This window comes from Natrix helvetica (assembly GCF_964273705.1).
Source record: "Natrix helvetica genome assembly, chromosome: Z".
Classification (NCBI taxonomy): domain Eukaryota; kingdom Metazoa; phylum Chordata; class Lepidosauria; order Squamata; family Natricidae; genus Natrix; species Natrix helvetica.
Genome location: NC_138554.1, coordinates 76,817,436 through 76,837,644, shown reverse-complemented (window position 1 = coordinate 76,837,644; position 20,209 = coordinate 76,817,436). Strand labels below are relative to the sequence as shown.

The 20,209-nt window shown below is 41.9% G+C and overlaps 1 protein-coding gene across 1 annotated transcript in view; it reads left to right on the top strand.

Annotated features, from left to right (window-relative positions):
- The first annotated feature begins 1,283 nt into the window (after positions 1-1,283).
- The window catches only part of FKBP9 (FKBP prolyl isomerase 9), a 33,591-nt gene continuing 14,665 nt past the window's right edge, over positions 1,284-20,209 (top strand). Inside the window, exons 1-5 of the mRNA XM_081971282.1 lie at positions 1,284-1,672; positions 5,605-5,750; positions 10,174-10,363; positions 11,494-11,639; positions 14,000-14,189. Coding sequence (XP_081827408.1) covers positions 1,422-1,672; positions 5,605-5,750; positions 10,174-10,363; positions 11,494-11,639; positions 14,000-14,189 — 923 coding nt within the window. The 5' untranslated portion in view covers positions 1,284-1,421. The remainder of the gene's footprint in view (positions 1,673-5,604; positions 5,751-10,173; positions 10,364-11,493; positions 11,640-13,999; positions 14,190-20,209) is intronic.

Genomic DNA, 20,209 nt, shown 5'->3' with positions numbered 1-20,209 from the left:
CTTTGCAATGGCTCTCGTAATTCAAATACTCAGGTTAGCGATTTTCCTCTAGATAACCATCTTATTTCTGTGTATAAGAGAAGGCATCTATGCTCTGCGTCCATCTCAAAGCTGCTCAAACAGGCGCGAGTTAAGGGCATGTGCTTTGAAGTGGTAAATAACTTTAACGACATAGATCAATACGCTGTTAAACATGAGAAAGTACCAGTGAACAAAAAGAAGAGCGCCCCGATATCACGATATTTTGCGCATGCTGGTATTGGTGCGGCTTTAGGTGACGTCTCTCAGCTCCCGGTTAACCTATCGTCCAGGGAAAGTCGAACAAACCCGAGAGAAATACACCATAGTAAATAAAATGGAAATAATTTAATCTTCCTTGGGCGGCCTGGTACCATTTGATCCACGGACCAGTACCGGTCTGTGGCCCGGGGGTTGGGGACCACTGATCCAGATCATAGTTGTCTCAAAGAGTTTTTTTTCCTTCAAAAAGCAAAATGTTTTCTTTCTCCTCATGAAAAAACAGTCCAATTGCCTTTTGAAGAAAAAAGCACCCATGAGACATCCCATAGTATGGTAGTTTAGACAAGTGGATGAAAACAAGTCCTCTAAAATGCAAAGAAATATAAATCAATTAGCAGATAATTTTAAAAAACTACTTATTGAAGAAAAGATAAAATCAGAATAAAGAAGAGTATAATTATTAGGCCAAGCTAGATTTCGTTCCTGAGATGAATAACTCTGTTTAGAGATCACAGACTGAACAGAATCTTGTGCACTGGTCTTGGTGGTTCAGTAAACCAAAAAAATGAAGCAGTAAGTGGAATATTCCAAGGGGAAAAAAAGCAATGGAGGCTTTTTAAAAAAGTGGATACCAATTAGCTGCTTCCCACTTGCTCCTTTAATTCGCTGAGGCTCCTCTTTACAGTAGGCAGCACAATCCAACGAGAAAGGAATGTGTCCCACGTGCTGCCAACAAGCAAGCCTTTCTAGTCACTCGGGTCTAGGAATGAGGCGGTGCCACGTAGCAACGCGAGGAATGGAAGCTGGGGGTAGGGAGAAAGCAGCCTATCGGTGGGTTGATCTCCCGCCCTTCAGGTTTGAATTTTCGCTGAAGGCAACTTCGTTTTTCAAGTCACCATGGCATGGATTTAAACCAAATACCTTAAAGTCACGCTCCAAACCTTTTTGGAGGACGGCGGTACCGGCTGGTGGTCAGGCCTTATTTTTCTCACCCAAGGAAACTTGCGCCCCGCTTCCGCGTCCTGGCTCCGCCCATTGCTAAACAGCGAAGGGGATGGTAATTCCTCTTCACCCGCGCCCCCGCCATCCCACTCACCACGTTTGCAGTTTGGGGAAGCCGGGATTTCAGCCGAACTTGCTCTTGAATATTCTCCTCGTTGTGTTCGCTCCTCGCAATAGATATGCCGAGAATGCCGTCGACCGGGAGGCGGCGACACCGCTGCTGCTCGCCCCTGTTCCTTGCTTTGCTAGTTAGTTGCGTAGCATGCCAGGCTCCGCCGGTGCCGACTGGGGAGACCCACTGGGATGGAAAAGACGTGTTGATCGAGCGCAAGTACGTGCCGGACAAATGCCTGCGCACCGTTATTTCCGGCGACTTCGTACGCTATCATTACCATGGCACTTTGTCCGACGGCAAAAAATTCGATTCCAGGTAGTCCCACTTTTTCCTTCGCCGGCGTGGCGCTGCGGGCGGGGAGGCGGCCGCGGCCAGGTATAGCGCAAATTGGGGCAGATCCGGGACACATGTTTGGGTGATTTGACTCCAGAGGAAACTCCAGTTAATGGGCCCGGTGGCAGGAAGATGAACTCAAGTTATCAGTCTCGGGGAAGAACCCATCCTTTCTATGCAGAATCTCGGTTTCTGGTCTTTGGGATCCCATACAGCAACTGGCATTGGAAAGACCATCGCTTTATCAGACGTGGGAAAGTTATTGGAGTCCGAGTAGGAAAAGCTTTATGGTCATTAATCAACACAGAGGAAATCGATATGCATATATCCAAAGCTGAATTGAGAATATCGAAATAATTAGGGGAAGTACAGACAAAGAAGTTTGAGTAATTTTTTTTTACTAAAAGTAGATACGGTTACTCAAACTGCAGAAGAGTTACCAAGCTTTGGAGGTGGGGCAACATTGTAAGTTTACTCTTCCAGAACAATCAGAAAAAACCAAGAGCCACCCTTGGAGGGAATGCATACACACCACATCTTAATGTACAGTAATATTAATCTGATCTGGAAAGCTGGTAGAAGTGGAGAAGCCATTTCCAAGATTATCATTGTGGGAAAGTGCTGCAGATTGTAATTAGCAAATGCTGGCAGTGGCTGCATCTGTTTGTCTGAAAATATGCTTTTTTTTCAAATGGCAACTGGACTTTCTTGATTTTTCTTGAAGACATTTAGACATTAAAGACATTTCACTTCTCATTCAAGAAGTTTCTTCAATTCAGACTAACTGGTGGGGAATGGAAGGATTTATGGTCTTTGCAGTCAGCCAATCATTAATATTGAGGGGATTCTGAGGGTAGTTGAACCATCTGGCAGTTAATCTGTGCCATTAGAGAATAAATCCTTCCATTTCTCAACAGATAATTGAACTGAAGAATTTCTTGAATGAGAAATGAAATGTCTTTAACAAAAATCAAAGAAGTTTGAAAAAGCATCTTTTGGGACAACGTAGATGTTTATTAAACCAGATGATTGACAATTTCTATAGACATCTTACTGCAAATGCGTCCTCCAGGGAATATGATGGAATTTTAAAGAAAAGCTTGCTTCAGTTGGATTTTGGGTATGAGCATGTGATCTAAGCTTCTTTTTGGAATGGATCTAATTTCATGTATGCCGCTGATATTCTGAAAGATAATTATTTATCTTTATAATTTATATGAGCCACAATGTTTTTTTGGATGTAGTAAGCATCAGATTATGTGATTGTTGTTATTAGGCTGTTCATTGGAATTTATGAGGTATGTAAGGAACGTTTAATAGGGTCTTCATTATTTTACAGTCAGAAAGAACAAAAACTACAGAGGAAACAAAGAATCTGCATGGGATTTAGATGGAACCCAGTGATGTTCTCGGATGTAAAAATAATGCTGGATATAATATGCTTTGTAGTGTATCACCTTATAGTTTATATTAAAAAAAATTAAAGGCAAATATCAGGGAAGTGTATACAAAGTATCATGTCACACCTACCGTGTTTCCCCGAAAATAAGACAGGGGCTTATTTTCTTTTGCCCCACGAAATATGGCCTTGGGCTTATTATAGGGGAGGGCTTATTATTTCTGGGGCAGGTGAGAAGCAAGGCGCGCCTTTTACCTTTCCAGCTGCGTCGCGTTCCTCGCCATTGTGCTCAGGGAAGTGGCTGGTAAAAAAAAACACCTCGCGAGTTCAATCAAACATCTTGAAATCGCGAGAAGGTTTTTTTTTACCAGGGGCTTCCCTGAATACAATGGCGAGGAACGCGACGGAGCTGGAAAGGTAAGAGGCACGCCTCGTGGCCCAGCACCACCCACCTTGCCCCAATGGTAAAGGCAGCCTGCCTGGTTCCCTTCCCCGCCATCCCTTTAACGAGGGGTGGCAGGTGGGGGGGGGGGGGAGAAGCGAGGCATGCCTCTTAACTTTCCAGCTCCGTTCCGTTCCTCGCCCTTTCGCCAATTGAATCCCCTTGTAAAAAAAGCCTCATGAGTTCAACTCGCAAGATTTTTTTTATAAGGGGATTCAATGAGCGAAAGGGTGAGGAACGCGACGGAGCTGTCAGTCTCTGGTAGCGCTAGGACACGCGTCTCGCTTCTCCCCCCCACCTCTCCCCCCTCACTAAAGGGACGGCAGGAGAAGGAACCAGGCAGGCTGCCTTTACTGTTGGGGTGAGGTGGGTGGTGTTGGGCTGCGATGCGCACCTCTTTCCAGCTTCATCGTGTTCCTCGCCCTTTCGCCCATTGAATCCCCTTGTAAAAAAAAACTCATTAGTTCAACTCGCGAGGTTTTCCTACAAGGGGATTCAATGGGCGAAAGGGCGAGGAACGTGACGAACCTGGAAAGATAAGAGGTGTACCTCATGGCCCAACACCGCCCACCTCGCCCCAATGATAAAGGCAGCCTGCCTGGTTCCCTTCCCCACCATCCCTTTAGTGAGGGGGGAGAGGTGTGGGGGGGGAGAAGCGAGACGTGTGTCCTAGCGCTACCAGAGACTGACAGCTCCGTCGCGTTCCTCGCCCTTTCGCTCATTGAATCCCCTTGTAAAAAAAAATTCATTAGTTCAACTCGCGAGGTTTTTTTTACAAGGGGATTCAATGAGTGAAAGGGCGAGGAACGGGACGGAGCTGTCAGTCTCTGGTAGCGCTAGGACACGCGTCGCGCTTCTCCTCCCCCAACACCTCTCCCCCCTCACTAAAGGGATGGTGGGGAAGGAACCAGGCAGGCTGCCTTTATCATTGGGGCGAGGTGGGCGGTGTTGGGCTGTGAGGTACACCTCTTATCTTTCCAGCTTCATCACTTTCCTCGCCCTTTCGCCCATTGAATCCCCTTGTAGGAAAACCTCGCGAGTTGAACTAATGAGATTTTTTTTACAAGGGGATTCAATGGGCGAAAGGGCGAGGAACGCGATGAAGCTGGAAAGAGGTGCGCATCGCAGCCCAACACCGCCCACCTCGCCTCAATGATAAAGGCAGCCTGGCTGGTTCCCTCTCCTGCCGTCCCTTTAGTGAGGGGGGAGAGGTGGGGGGGAGAAGCGAGACGCGTGTCCTAGCGCTACCAGAGACTGACAGCTCTGTTGCGTTCCTCGCCCTTTCGCTCATTGAATCCCCTTGTAAAAAAAGATCTCACGAGTTGAACTAATGAGATTTTTTTACAAGGGGATTCAATCGGTGAAAGGGCGTGGAACACGACGGAGCTGGAAAGGTAGGAGGCGTGCCTCGCTTCTCCCCCCCACCCCACCTGCCGCCCCTCGTTAAAGGGACGGCGGGGAAAGGAACCAGGCAGGCTGCCTTTACCATTGGGGCAAAGTGGGCGGTGTTGGGCCGCGGGGCGCGCCTCTTACCTTTCTAGTTTTGTTGCATTCCTCGACATTATATTCAGGGGAGCCCCTGGTTTAAAAAAAAAACCCTTCTCGCGATTTCAAGATGTTTGATTGAACTCGTGAGAAGTTTTTTTTTCACCAGCCGCTTCCCTGAGCACAATGGCGAGGAACGCGAGGAAGGGAACCAGGCAGGCTGCCTTTGCTATTGGGGTGGGCGGTGTTTTTTTGCACGAGAAGGAACAGGCAGGAGGGGGTGATCACATTGCTGGCCTGCCGCTGTTTTTGCGGCGAGCCCTCTTTTTGCCCCGGAAGCTGTACCGGTAGGTGGTACAGTGTTAATGGCGGGGACTGGGGGCGGGCTTATTTTCAGGGGAGGGCGTATTATGGCGCATGCTCTGAAAAGCCCGATTGGGCTTATTAGCAGGGCGTGGCTTATTTTCGGGGAAACACGGTATTCTTAAATTGTAAATTGGCTTAAAGGAAATAAAAAATTAAGCTATGTAAATGAAATGTAATATTTGAATGTTTATTTAACTGACCTAACAATTCATTCTTTTCTAGCTATGACAGGGGCTCTACATTCAATGTTTTTGTGGGGAAAAATCAGCTTATTGCTGGGATGGAGAAGGCTCTGCTTGGCATGTGTGTAAATGAAAGGCGATTTGTAAGGATTCCATCCCATCTTGAATATGGAAATGACAGAGTTTGTAAGTACAGTTTTCTGTGCTTTTTGATGCCTAAATATAATGAGTCAGGGTAGGTTTATTAAACTGTAGGTAAAATGTGAGGCTTTAAAAATTAACCTATGTATTATGGATTTATTGTTGCCCAATTCATCTCATATTATCTATAGCTTTGAATATGACAGTATATTCAATTCCCAAATTCTGAGTATTCATAATTTCCAAGGCACTAAAAACATATATAGATCAAGGATTGAGTCAATGATTTTATCCAGTTCCTTTTTGTCTTATGTTTGAAAGCATACATATAATATTTAAATAGCCTAGAACAGTGATGGCAAACTTTTTTTGCCTCCAGTGCCAAAAGCACGTGCACCCGCGCTATCGCGCATGCTCGTGTGCCCACCCCATAATTTAATGCCCCTCTGCACATGTGAGTATGACCCTCCCTGCTACCCCCATGCATGTGCACACAGCTTCTTGGAGCCTGGGGAGGGCGAAAACGGCTTCCCCTGCCCCCCCCAGAGGCCCTCCAGAAGCCGGAAATGGCCCGTTTTGTGACTTCTGGTGGGCCTAGTAGGTCCTCCCCAGGCTCCAGGGGCTTTCTAGGAGCCCGGGGTGGGTGAAAAACGGCCCAACATGCAAACTGGAAGTTTGGGAACTGACTTCCGGGTTGTCTTTTGGACCATTTTTCTTCTTAAGGAGGCTTCCATGAAGCCTCCAGAGGGTGAAAAGTAGCCCAACTTGCAAACTGGAAGTCCATTCCCAAACTTCCGGTTTGTATGTTGGGCGGTTTTTCGCACTCCAGAGGGCAAAAAACAGGCAAATATCAAGGCCAAAAATCAGAGCAATGTCTCGTGTGCCCTCAGAAATGGCTCCGTGTACCACCTGTGACACGTGTGCCATAGGTTCGCCATCACGGGCCTAAAGAGTCTTATTAATATTGATGGTGCTATGATGCCCTGCTGGTTTAATTTTATTGAAAGAAGACATTTAAGTTCTCGGTGTTCAAAATTTTCTCTCCTTCAATTCCTTTCTAAAATCATTGAAAGGACGTGGTGAGTATTTTGATAATTTCTTTAGGAAAAAAAGGAAGTAGTTTTGCTGTATTTGTGCAAATAATGCACAACATTTCTTAATGTTCTACTATTCTTTAATGCAAAAAAAGATTGCACCATGATTAATACAGTACAGCCTTCACCTACTTTCCAGCATTGGAAACAGAATTCTGAGTTGCAAACTGAAGACATCTGAAGAGGCCAGTTTCTGAAAGTTATAATATAGTGAGATGCAGTAGCAGTATTCGCTGCCATGATAGTAGGCCAAATAGTCACTAGCCATTTGTGTTTAAACATTACATTTATTTTTTAATTTAGGTATTAAAATGGAATTAAAATGGATGATAACACATTATATACATCGTACACAACACATTATTTTTCGGAGGCACCTTGAGGTACCCCCAGGAGTCCTAAGACCACATTTTAAGAAACAATGTTTTAGTGTAAATTTGTAAGTTGTATAGATTCTGTTATTGTGTTAATTTAGTCATACTTAGAATTGAATTCTTGAAAAAATAAGGTCCAAATTCATTGTGTTAGCCTAATGGATGGACATTAGATGATTAAAAATGGTGTATTTATAAAAAATTACTGTAATTTTCAGAAATAAAATTGTATTATGAATTATCTTTCATCTAAAATATGATAACTAATACCGTGTTTCACCCACGGCAGGGTTCAAGGAAATGGCGATTGGCAGTAAAATCCCCTCCCCCATTTTCCTGCCAATTGTCCTTCCTTGAGTCCAGCACAAACACACATCTCAAAAAGACTCCATCTGAAACTTTCGGCCTGTTCTTGAAGGGGGTGTGAGGCCCAGGGAGCCTCCTGCCTTTGCAGTCAATTGAAGCTGTGCTTCTTGGAGGTGACAGCAGGTGTGCACACACAGATCAGCTGTTTCAGAAAAGCACTTGGTGCCTTCGCTTGGTCTCCTGATCAAGTTGTTGGTGCAGTAAGACTGCTATTGAAGAGGGCACGGGGGGCATCCTGCTTTTGCAGCCTCAATCAGCTGATCATCCACAGATCAGTTGTTCTGTGGACCGAGCTACTGGTAAGACTGTTAGGCAAGGAGGCATGAGGGGCAGCTTGCTCCTTCCTCCCGGTACATGGGGGGGGGGGATTACCATATTTTTGGCGTATAAGACGCACTGGAGTATAAGACGCACCTTAATTTTGGGGGAGTAAAACAAGAAAAAAAGTTTCTGCCTCTGCCTACCAGCATCCATCAGTATTAATCTGGCTAGCGTCCTTGCAGCAAATAGCGGGTGGAATCAGCTGCTCCAGGCTGCAGGGATTGCCACATACCATTTCTACCTCTGTGCCTTGCATTTTTGGGTGGTTCCAGGCTGCGGGGAGCCTCACTTTCACTCGGATTTTGATAACGATCTTTTTATCCATTTAAAACAAAACCTATCACCCTATGCTATTTAGCTGGAGTGGGTGGGGTGGGATATGATTTTCATGGAGGCAGAAAAGGGACTTGCCTCTACTCTCGAGATGCTCCGTTTACCTATCTATAACTGCAGGCATTGAAAGCCTGGCTTTCTTGCAGCAAGCCCGATAGAGATGCAGCACTTTAGTCCTTCTGGACGCTGCCATCTCATAAACATGTTGATGGGCTTCCCAGCAAGCCCCCTACACCTTTGCTGCTTCCCAAAGCGGCCCTGGGAAGCATGAGGGTTGTGATTCGGTTGGCGAAGTGGGCACTGCGCAGGAGGCGTAAGACAGTTGCTGTGATCTCCACCACCTGGAATGCCTTTGTTTCAGATCTGCTGCCTTCTGCATGCCCGGTTGAAGATCCATCACCCTCTTCCTTACATACTGTATTTATACAATAAGACAGCTTTATTATCATGACAGCCATTTACCAGGAAACTTTGTAATGGGAAGAGTGGTGGTGGGGAACTCTCCTGCTGTGAAGATTTTTGGTATCGGGAAAGAAAGCTTTTTCAGGTGGCAACACCACTATTCCCTCCCCAATTGCAAAAACGGCCTGTGTGGAAGGTGGTGGATCTGAAATGAAGGCGTTTCAGGTGGCAGATCTGGCCAGGAGGAAAGAGAAAGTGAGTCTGGAGTGCCCGCGTTCGGGGAGGGAATAGTGGCGGTGCCACCCAAAAAAGCTTTCCTTCCTGATTCCAAAAATCTGCCATGCAAAAGGCTGCTTTGGCTCCTGTCGCCGAGTACAGGCTTCACAGCAGAAGGGTTTCTCTCCCCCCCCCTCCCATTATAAAGCTTCCTGGTAGGAGAACCACACAAATTGCTCCCCTGACAGCTGGCCTGCAAGGACTGCTTGATCAGGATTGGGGGGGGGGGGGCGATGGATCCCCATTCCACACTCTTTCCCCCTTGCCCAAGCTCCTCTCTGAGCTCTTCCCCACCACACACGGACAAAGGCAAAGCAGCCAGCGGCAGGGGAGAGGGGAGCCTTGCGGTGGGAGCTTGCCCATGCAGATGGAGCACAATCAGAAGCGGAGACAATTCACCTTTTGCTCAAATGACTGTCATGATAATAAAACTGTCTTATTTTATAAACATGTAGGGAAGAGGGTGGTGAATTTTCAACTGGGCGTGCAGAAGGCAGCAGATCTGAAACAAAGGCGTTCCAGGTGGTGGACATCACGGCAACTGTCTTATGCCTCCTGTGCAGTGCCCGCTTCGCCAACCAAATCACGACCCTCCTGCTTCCCAGGGCCACTTTGGAAAGCAGCAAAGGTGTAGGGGCTTGCTGGGAAGCCCGGCAACGTATTTGAGATGGCAGCATCCAGAAGAACTAAAGTGTTGCGTCTCTTATTGGGCTTGCTGCAAGAAAGCCAGCTTACTGTTATAGGTAGGAAGTCTCGGGAGTGGAGCCTTTGGTGCCAAGTCCCTCTTCTGCCCCCATGAAAATCATTCCCCACCCCACCCTCCAGTTAAATAGCATAGGGTGATAGGATTTGTTTTAAATGGATAAAAAGATTGTTATCAAAATCTGAGTGGAAGTGAGGATCCCCGAAGCCTGGAACCACCCGAAAATGAGATGTGCAGATCGGGCGGGTGGGGTTACATTTGGAGTATAAGACGCACCCAGATTTTCAGTCTCTTTTTGGGGGTAAAAAGATATGGCTTATACTCTGAAAAATACGGTAAGGCTTCCCCGAAAATGAGACTTGGTGCCTTTTTTGATGGCCCCAAAAATATAAGATGCAGTCTTATTTTCGGGGGAAATACAGTATATTTGTTGCATTGTATATAAATCTAAAAAAAAAAAAGAATTCACATTCTCTGCATTTCTTTCTATTGCTAGTACAGGATGTTGAATATAATAATCAGAAAAATAGCTTTAAAAAAATACTTGTAGCTGGTGAATAATTAGATTCAATTCCTTTTTAATATTTTTGCATCCCCAGCAAGTGAACTTCCTGCAAATTCTGTCCTGAATTTTGATGTCCTTCTGGTTGATGTTTGGAATTCTGAAGACCAAGTTGAAATTCAGACTTATCACAAGCCAGAAAATTGTACAAGGACAATTCAGGTGTCTGATTTTGTAAGATACCATTATAATGGAACATTTTTAGATGGAACACTATTTGACTCAAGGTATCAATAAAATATTTTGCCTTTTTCATATATTGGTGGGATATAAACATATATAATTGTACAGATATACAATGCAGATCCCAAATGAACAAAGATACAGTATTAGCTTTTCTTCTTCCTTATATCCTTTCACTGGATGACATGAGTGTTATCCAGTCAAATTAAATGTTAAATCCAACTTGGAAACCATTTGGTTTTGTAAATTTCTACTAGAATAAAATCTTAATTCTTTAATTTTCAGTGATTTGTTAAATAAGGTTAACATTTACACTGCTTGAATAGAAATATATACATCTTATTATATTGATTTATACTGTGCTGATACTTGCAGTTAATATTTATGCATTACTTAATTTTTTAAAAAAAATTAAAATAATAGTCATTTAAAATGTTGAAATATTGAAAAACCCTAATAATGAAGTTCAGTCTTATTTAGTTTGGTAATGCTTGTAAATTTCTTGTTTATTTCCTCTAAGGCCCTTTTTGTCTCCTTTTTCCATTGTTTGTGTAATATTATTGCAAACAATAACTAAATACTATAAAAGACTAATAAAAGGAAGAATTTATGAAAAGTTCAGTGTTTTTATTTGATGGCAGAAAGGTACATATACCTAATACCTGTTTGCAACTCCTGAAACAAATGTGTTTTTTCTAGATTTCACAATGCAGCTATAGAGGACTGTTACATGGATCTGAACAAACATATAGTGCACCAGACCATGTGGAGGTACCAAAGTAACACTGTCTCCAACTGCTTACAGTTGGAGACAGTGTTACTTTGGTACCTCCACATAGTCTGGTGCATCTTTCTTCCTTCAGATCTAAAGCACAAAGTATTTTTATTATTAATTCAGTGTGTAATTAAAAATATTAACTTTTCTGCCACCCTTAAGACTCCTTTTCATGATGTATTGACTTTTATGCCATCCATGACTCTTGGATTGGACCTTTAACGACTGTTTGTCCACGCTTTATGTAGTCTTTTGAATTATACCATGAATAGCTCTAGTAACATAGAGAAGAAGTCAAATACACATTCTCTTGTTTTGTTACATTTCATTCTCTTGTTTTCTTACTCTGCACTAAAATGAAGAGATCTGGAATTCACTGATACTTATTTATATCTTCAGTCACAATAGAATGCGAACTTATGACACTTATGTAGGAATTGGGTGGTTAATCCCTGGAATGGACAAAGGTCTTCTTGGAATGTGTGTAGGAGAAAAGCGCATAATCACAGTACCACCTTTCTTGGCATATGGAGAAGATGGAGATGGTAAATTATTTTGCTTTTTTGCAGAGAAATCAGCAGGATTTTTTATGTATTTTGATTAATCTGAAAGTTTACTCATTCCTAATTGGCATTCTAAAGCAGGGGTCTCAAACTCAATTTCATTGAGGGCCGCATCAGCATTGCGGTTGATTTCGGGTGGGCATGGTCAGGTGGTCACCATTGACTAGGTGGGTGTGGCCAGTTCAATGTTGCTCGCATTGGGGGCTGCCTATGGGGGACTAGGCAGGCCTGTGAGGGATCCAGGTGTCTCCAACAGAGGGGGGTGGGACCAGGGCTGATGCTGGGGCTTGATCCACCAGAGGAGCAAAGACAGATGGTGCAGTCACGGTGAGGCAGCCCAGCTGGTCACTGTCACCACCAAACTGTGGCCCCTGTGTGCTCAGCCCCTGCTGTCCAACCTAGTCCTCCAGCAAGCCTATTCCCTGCCGTTACCCATTTGCCAGGGTCATTGGGGATGGGTGGGCAGGGGACAAGCTTGCAGGAGAATGAGGATGAATGTTGGGGGCTGAGTGTGCAGGAACATGGTGTAGAGGTGATGGGGACTGGCTGGGCTACCTCACCATGATCCCAACATCTGTCTTTGCTTGCCCAGATCATGTGCCTCCTCCTACCAAGCCTCTGCCTGCTGCTTGGAGGATCGGCCCAGCGGTCTCAGTGTTCTGTCTCACTTGCACTGTGTGGACTGTGGAGTCTCAGTTGTCTCTTGGGGATTGGGGCTCCCCACCATTTCTGTTTGCTGGGGCCATCATGGTGGGACAGCGGGTGGAAAGCTCATCATGATCTGAACCTTTTAGCTCATTCTAACTCTGTGTGGCAGAACTAGAAGATGAGGTTGGTTGACAAGGGCTGAGTGTGCAGGGGTCATGACGTGGCATCAACCCTGCCCCGCCACCTGCCTGGCAGGTGGGGGAGAGGCATGGGGGGGGGGAAGCCAGACGATCTAGCCATCTGGACACTTGTTCCGTCCCAGCTGCAGCAGCTACAGGCAAGTGAAGACAGGTGGTGAAACGGAGCAGGTGGGTAGGTGGCCGTCCAGTGTTCCCCGAACACCTCTGCCTCCGCCTGCTGCTTGGAGGGCTGGCCAGAGGTATAGTGCTCCGTCCCCCAAATGAGCTATGTAGGCTGAGAAGGGTTGGTGGGCTGCTGCTGCTGCCGGACACTGCTAGCCCCTACATGCTTGCTGCCTCCTGTGCATGTGCTGTGGGGGCGTCCAGGTGCGGTGGACTGGCGGCAAGGGACAGTCCCTCACCATCTCCAGGGTTTGTGTCCATCATGGGCCAAATCTGCCCCACTGGCCTTGTGTTTGATATGTGCTCTAATACAAATAACTTATCATTGAACAACATAAAATTTATTTGTTGTTAACTTTATTAATTAATTTGTATGCTGCCCATCTGACCAAGGATTACTCTGGGTGACTAATTTTATTAGTTAAATTTATATGGCTGCCCATCTGACCAAAGATTCTCTGGGTGGCATGCAATATTTCATTTAAAAAAAAACAATGTGTAAGCAAAATCATCACATCATATACAATCATATACATTTATAAAAATCAGTATTACAAATTAGATATTATTAAAATTAAACGCCATTGAAAGTAGTGGAGCATCTAAAATTTCATCCTTTTTTCCTCTATTATATGATTTACACTATTTTTTACATAATTCGTTTCGTGATGTTGCACATGGTGTTTTTGTAATTCATTAACTTTAATAAACATCTTACTTTTAACTTGCTTAATACAAAGACATTTTTAAAGGATAACTTTGTTTTTCCTTGTTACAAGAGAGAAAGGGGAAGGAGTATAATAAAGAAACGTCACCAAGAAAGAGGAAAAATAACAGCGGACTCCAGAAGATGACTTCCCCATTATTTTATCCCAAGTCAGATTTATTTGCATTTAATTTAAAATGAAATTGAAACCACAGAAACAGGAAAACTTGGAAGCCTAATTATATTATTAAATTTAAATAATAAACATAAATAAATATTTTTTTAAAATAATATGAGATCCCTTTAAATTTGGATATATATCTTGTCTCCATGAAGGAACATTGCAATAGAGATGGACTAATTAATTTCATTTGGAGGTGTTCATGTAGGGTAGCAAGGCCTTTATCTACTCAAGAATATTTGCATAATTAAAAACAGCAGAATAAGTTCTAAAAGTTCCACAACAAACAGGAGATCAAAACTGGATATATGCCGGCTTTATTCCTTCCAATAGTGAACATTATACATATAGCCTCAAACTGATACCAAAAGAAGGTACACCAAATGTTTGCAAATGATATTCAAAAATTCATTGTTCGTTTATTTTCTGTATACTTTGTTTACAGGGAAAGAAATACCTGGTCAAGCTTCTCTTGTCTTTGATGTAGCTCTTCTAGATCTACACAATCCTAAAGACAGGGTTAATATAGAAAAACTGTTTGTGCCAAAGTTGTGTGAACGTCAAACCAAAATTGGGGACTTCCTCAGGTATCACTATAATGGTACCCTTCTTGATGGAACAGTGTTTGATTCCAGGTAATCATGTAATTAAGCATAAAATATATTCTGTATATATTCTTAGCACTCCTTGGCTACTTTTTCCAGTAGTTTTTTTGTTAGAAAGCTTTTTAAATTTCTGGGTATAAATATATTAGCAATTAATAAATAAGATTGATTATGTACATTAAGTTGGTGTGAATCTTACCAACCATATAGATGGATTTTCTCCAGGAAATAAACAATAAACCAATAAAATAAATTAAGAATTTCACCCAGATACTTTTGATGGGAGCAGCTTTTCCCCCTTAATTTTCTTCCTTTAATAAAGCCATTAGCTGAGCCTATAAAACATTAAATATACAAATTTAGGAACATCTACAATTTTATAAGTAAATGGTTCAGTAATTATTAGAATAATTTTAGTGTATAAATTTTTGCATTTTCTATTTATTGAATTAATGAGTGAGAAAAATACTGTTGATAAATGTAATGTAAAATAAATGTCAGGACACTCTTTTTTTCAATCCAATGGGCATACTTGTCCTCTGAGTTATGTTCATTCCAATGCAAGTAAGTAAAGTAATAGGAATAGCACTTAGACATATACTATTTTACAGTGCTTTACAGCCCTCTCTAAGCAATTTACAGAGTCAGTATATTGTCCCGAACAATTTGGGTCCTCGTTTTACCAACCTCTGAAGGATGGAAGGCTGAGTCAACCTTGAGCCAGTGAAATCCGAACTGCCAAATGCTGGCAGCTGGTGATCAGTGGAAGTAGCCTGCAGTACTACGTTCTAACCACTGCGCCACCTAAAGCCTATCAAATATACATAGAGCAAGAATGAAAAAGGAATTTAGATTTAATTATATTAAAGTATGTTAAATTAACTAAAAGCACTCTGTCTTTCTGTTTCTGTCTGTTTGCTTGCCTGCCTGCCTGCCTACCGTGTTTTCCTGAAAATAAACCCTGCCCCCAAAATAGGCCTACTCCATTGTGCCTGATTGCATGGGGTGGGCCAAGGCACATGGGTAAAAATCAAGCTAGGACGGAGATGGGGATGGTGGTGGAGCTGCTTACCTTTGGACAGTTGCAGCCAGGGCTTGCACACCCCAACACCTGCCTCACCTTGCTGGCCCACTTCTGTGGCTGCTTGCCACAGCTTGTGCCCGTTGCTGTTATGGCCCACCAGTGGAGCTGGTGGCAGACCCAGACAGTGAGGAGGTTGAGTTTGGGGCAGGGTCTGGCGAGTGCTCTGCGTCAGAGGCAGAGATGGGGCCAGGGCCGTCTGACAGTTATCAGCTGCCTTTGAAGTCGAACATCAGTTGGGCAGAAGAACAACTGGAGCCTGTTCCCAGTGAATGGCCTCTCCCATAGGGAATGAAAAGGAGCGAAATGGGAGTTGAATTTGCAGGAGGCAATTAGTTCAATTCATTAGGGTGAAGATCTGTTCCTGACTTCTTGCCAAGTATTGTCTGCTACAGAGTGGCATTTGGAAGATATCGGCCTGGCAGCTCTCCAAGCCTGATAAAGGTCTGTAGTTTTGAAATCTCTTGAAAGACTGTTGGCTGGGACTTTGTTGGAGAGGAATTCACTTTAAACTAAATAAAAAGGGTTTTATCAGGATGATAAAACTTGGTGCTTTTGGGAAGCCTAGGTCAGAACAGTTGCCCCCTGGCCTCTGTTTAGCTGCCAGAGGCTTCAGGAAAGGCCTTTGTAGCCGATAAAAGAGCTTTGGATTGACATGTGGGTTTCTTGGCTGCAGAGGCCTTTCCTGAAGTCCTCTAACAGCAAAATAAGGTTGGGAGCACCACACATGTAATTCCAGAGCCTATTTTCTGGGCCTTTCCTAAAGGCATCTGACAACGAAATGGAAGCTGGGGCCAACAGCCGAGCAGCAGCAAGCAGCCTCAGAAAAAGTGGGCTCTTGTTAGGCGGGGCTGTCAGTACTGCTGCCATCGTGAGGTGAGACAAGAAATCTCCTGAAAATAAGACCTAGTGGCTCTTTTGAAGGGAAAAATATAAGACTGGGTCTTATTTTGGGGAAAATGCACTGTCTGTGTCTGTCTGTCTGTCTTTCTGTAATAAAGGAGAATATTAGCTCAGGGTTAAAATGTGGGATCCTTGGTGCTCTCTGAGCTTGCTTGTTTTCTTGCAGATGTTTCATTACCATATCATCAGTACTAATAAGGAGTGCTGTTTGCTGTCAGTTTATATTCTGGTGACATGCTTGTTGTCTGTGTGGCTGGCAGTGGTCAGAAATTTTTTGGTTGGGCTGTTTACTGATGGCTGTTTGGCAGTTTCTTCTTTGGGGTATTGTTATCTTGATTGTTGGCCTGAAGTTGACCTTAGAGTTAATATATGCTGATCTGAGTGCTGGTTACTGGTGGAGAGGTGGTGGAGTCTTTTTCTCTTTTGGGCTGGTTGATTGTCTCTTTTGCATACTCTGTGGATGTTCTTAATGTCTATGTGTGCATTGATAGCTGATTTGTCAGAGTGCCAGGCTTCTAGAAATGCCCTGGCATTTTTGAATTTGGCCTGGTCTAGGATTGTCACATTTTCCCAATTGAAACTATGGTTAAATATGTCTTTATGTTATGAAATTAAAGTACCCCAATACCCCAATCAAGAAACATGCCAAAGAACCATCAGTAAACAGCCCAACCAAAGAACCCCAAGACCGCCTCCCCCCCACAGATAGGCAAGACCCAGAATATAAACTGACAACAAACAGCACTCCTTAGTAGCACTGATTATGTTACCTAGTTAGGCTAATGAAACATCTATAAAATTATAAGCAAGTTCAGACAGCACCAAGGACTCCCTCTTATCTTATCTTATCTTATCTTATCTTATCTTATCTTATCTTATCATCTTATCTCTATCTCTATCTATCTATCTATCTATCTATCTATCTATCTATCTATCTATCTATCTATCTATCTCTTCATCATCTATCAATTCCCTTCTCACTGTTATGGTGTCTGTGTCTTCCTTGATCTTGGTCTTCTATCAGAGGCCAGGGAGCTTGAGAGTTCTGCACTGTATCTTAACTGTTCCTAGCACTTACTCTTTCTCTTTTGGGCAGAGATGTTGTACCTAGGTTCTGTTGAAGCCACCCAGATTAGGAGACAACAGCTCCAAAGTTCTACCATCACTAGGACCACTTTGGCCTTAACTTTCCACATCCTTTCCAGTTCCTTTTTATGGTACTTCTTTCAGGTACTTTTCCAGTTTCTCTAATTTCTCATACTCCTTCCTCCTATGTTACTAGCATTTGGTACTACCACTGCTTTCTTGTCTTTTTTAAATATCACAATGTTTGGTTGATTGGCATTGCTTGTCTCTCTGGCTGACTGGATATCATAAAGGATCTTAGACCTCTTATTTTCCACAACTTTCTGTGGGAACTCCCATCCAACGTAGGAGAGCTTAGCCCATATTCTTTACAGGGTTTAGCCGATATGATGTACATATTCTGTACAATGGTCTGTACACAATACAGGATTGGTTGTTCTGTTCAGTGTATGCTGTTTCTGTCTGCATCTTTCATCTTTCCATTACAAGTGAATCGTCTTTAAGGCTTATTTGCATAGTCTGCACCTAAGGTCCTGCCTAATGTGATAGATTCCTGCTTCTGTAGATTTGTGCTTAGCACCTGTTCTTTTTCCCCCCTCATTTGTCCACATGTTTTTTTATTTTTAAACATAAAAGACAACATTAAAAAGTTTTCATCCATTACATACAGCATGTCGTTTGGTTACAAGTGCTTTTGCATCCGTATTTTCAATTACATATACAATCCCAGTTTTTCCATCCAATATAGCCAAAAACCTCACTTTCATTGTGCAGCATATGTTCAATTACAATTAATATTTCTTTCTTTTCAATAAGCTTAATTCTCTTACATTCTTAATTGTCTGCTTAACAACAACTACCTTTATACAATCATTGTCTCATTTTAAATATTTTTACAGTATAAAAGAATTTACCAAGTGTTTATATTTGTATATCTTTCACTGCTTTCAACAGGATATCTTTATGGTATGCACTTAGAGTTATGTATTATATTACCAATCTTTTATCAAATGTACATTAGTTCATTTATTATCTTTATCCTTCATTTTATAACAAAAAATTCTAAATTATTCATATATATGTCAGTGTTTCATTGTATTATTGTTAGTCTAACAAGATTATTATGTTTTTGCTTTTCTCCTTCAATTAAAACATTGTATCGTTATTAGTCTATTTAACAACATTATTGTATTCTCATTTTTCTCCTTCAATTAAAACATAAATAAAACATTTTTCATGTCCAGGTTCTTTTTTCCAGCCACTGATAAAACAAATCCCATATCTTATAAAATTGCTCATCTTCTTGTTCTCTAATTTCAAATGTCAATATGCTCATTTCAGCGCGCTCCATTATCTTTCGAATAACTTCTTCCTGTTTTGGTATCATTTCGTTTTTCCAGTTTTTTGCAAATAGGATTCTAGCTGCTGTTAAAACATTTAGAATCAAATATTTTAAGTCTGTGTTATAAATTTCTGGTATAATTCCCAGTAAAAAGATCTCTGGTTTGAGGTCTATGTGTTTGTGTATCATTTTCTCCAACCACATGTGGATTTTAGTCCAGTATCTTTTTGCTTCAATACAAGTCCACCACCGGTATCTGATGACATTTCCAACACTTTTCCGATTTATTCTTGGACATTCTTGTAATTCTCGTTGGGGATAGATGCCACCTGTAAAACATCTTATACAAATTTTCTCTATATGCAGTTGACATTGTCATTTTATAATTTTGAGACCACAATTTCTGCCATTTTTCTAAGTCTATCCCATACCCAAAGTTTTCCCCCAAGCTATCATAGTTTCTTTAACTTGTTCCTCTTGTAATTTAGTCTCTAATAAATATCCATATAGTTTTTTAATTACTTTTTCATCAGTACCAATTTAAATTTTATCTAACTCAGTCATTTCATTGTAAAGACCTATTGATTTTCTATCTTCATTATATCTAGATTGTATCTGTAAGTATGAATACCAATTCATTTCTATTCCTTCTTGTTTCAACTCATGAATAGATTTGAGTTCACCCTCTGTATTCAATATTTCAACATATCTTACTGTTTGTTCCTTTTTATATATTATTGGATATGAAAATGCTTCAATAATTGATATCCAGGCTGGAGTTTTTAAGTAGTGTAATCTTTTAATCTTTTCCCAGTTTAATAACAAGGCCTCCCTTATTGTCTTCTAAAATAACCATGTGCTTTCATTCCCTTATACCATAAAAAAGCATGCATTCCCAACAATAAATCATGACCCTCTAACGTTCAATAATCTGGAATTTTTTAGTGTTACCCACTCCTTAATTCACATCAGGTTTGCTGCTTGATAATATAACTCCCAGTCAGGTAGGCCCAGTCCTCCTCTTCTTCTAGCATCTTGTAGCATTTTGAGTTTTATTTTTGCTTTTTTCCCTTGCCAAATAAACTTCAAGACTATTTTATTTAGGTCTTCAAAAAAGTTCTTGCCTAATCTAATTGGGATTGTCTGGAACAGATATAAAATTCTAGGTAAAATGTTCATTTTAATTGTAGAGATTCTTCCTAACATTGATAGTTGCAGATTTTGCCATTTCATCAAATCAATCGCAATTTGTTGTTTTAATCTAATATAATTATCCTCCTTAAGAGTGCTACATCTAGTTGATAGGTATATCCCCAAATATTTAACCTTATTTGTAGTTTGAATCTGCAAAGCTTCTTCCAACTCTTTCTTTCGTCTTAATGGTATGTTCTTTGTCAAAATCTTTGCTTTGTCTTTATTTATTTTCAAGCCTGCTACTTTTCCATACTCCTCTATTCTTTCCAACAGTTTGGGTGCTGTCTCAAATGGTTCTTCAAGAATAAATACCAAATCATCTGCAAATGCTTGTAGCTTGTATTCTTTTTTAATTTTCATTCCTTTTATTTCTTTTTCTTCTCTAATCTTTCTATTTAAGACGTCTAATGTTAAGATAAAAAGTAACGGTGATAATGGGCAACC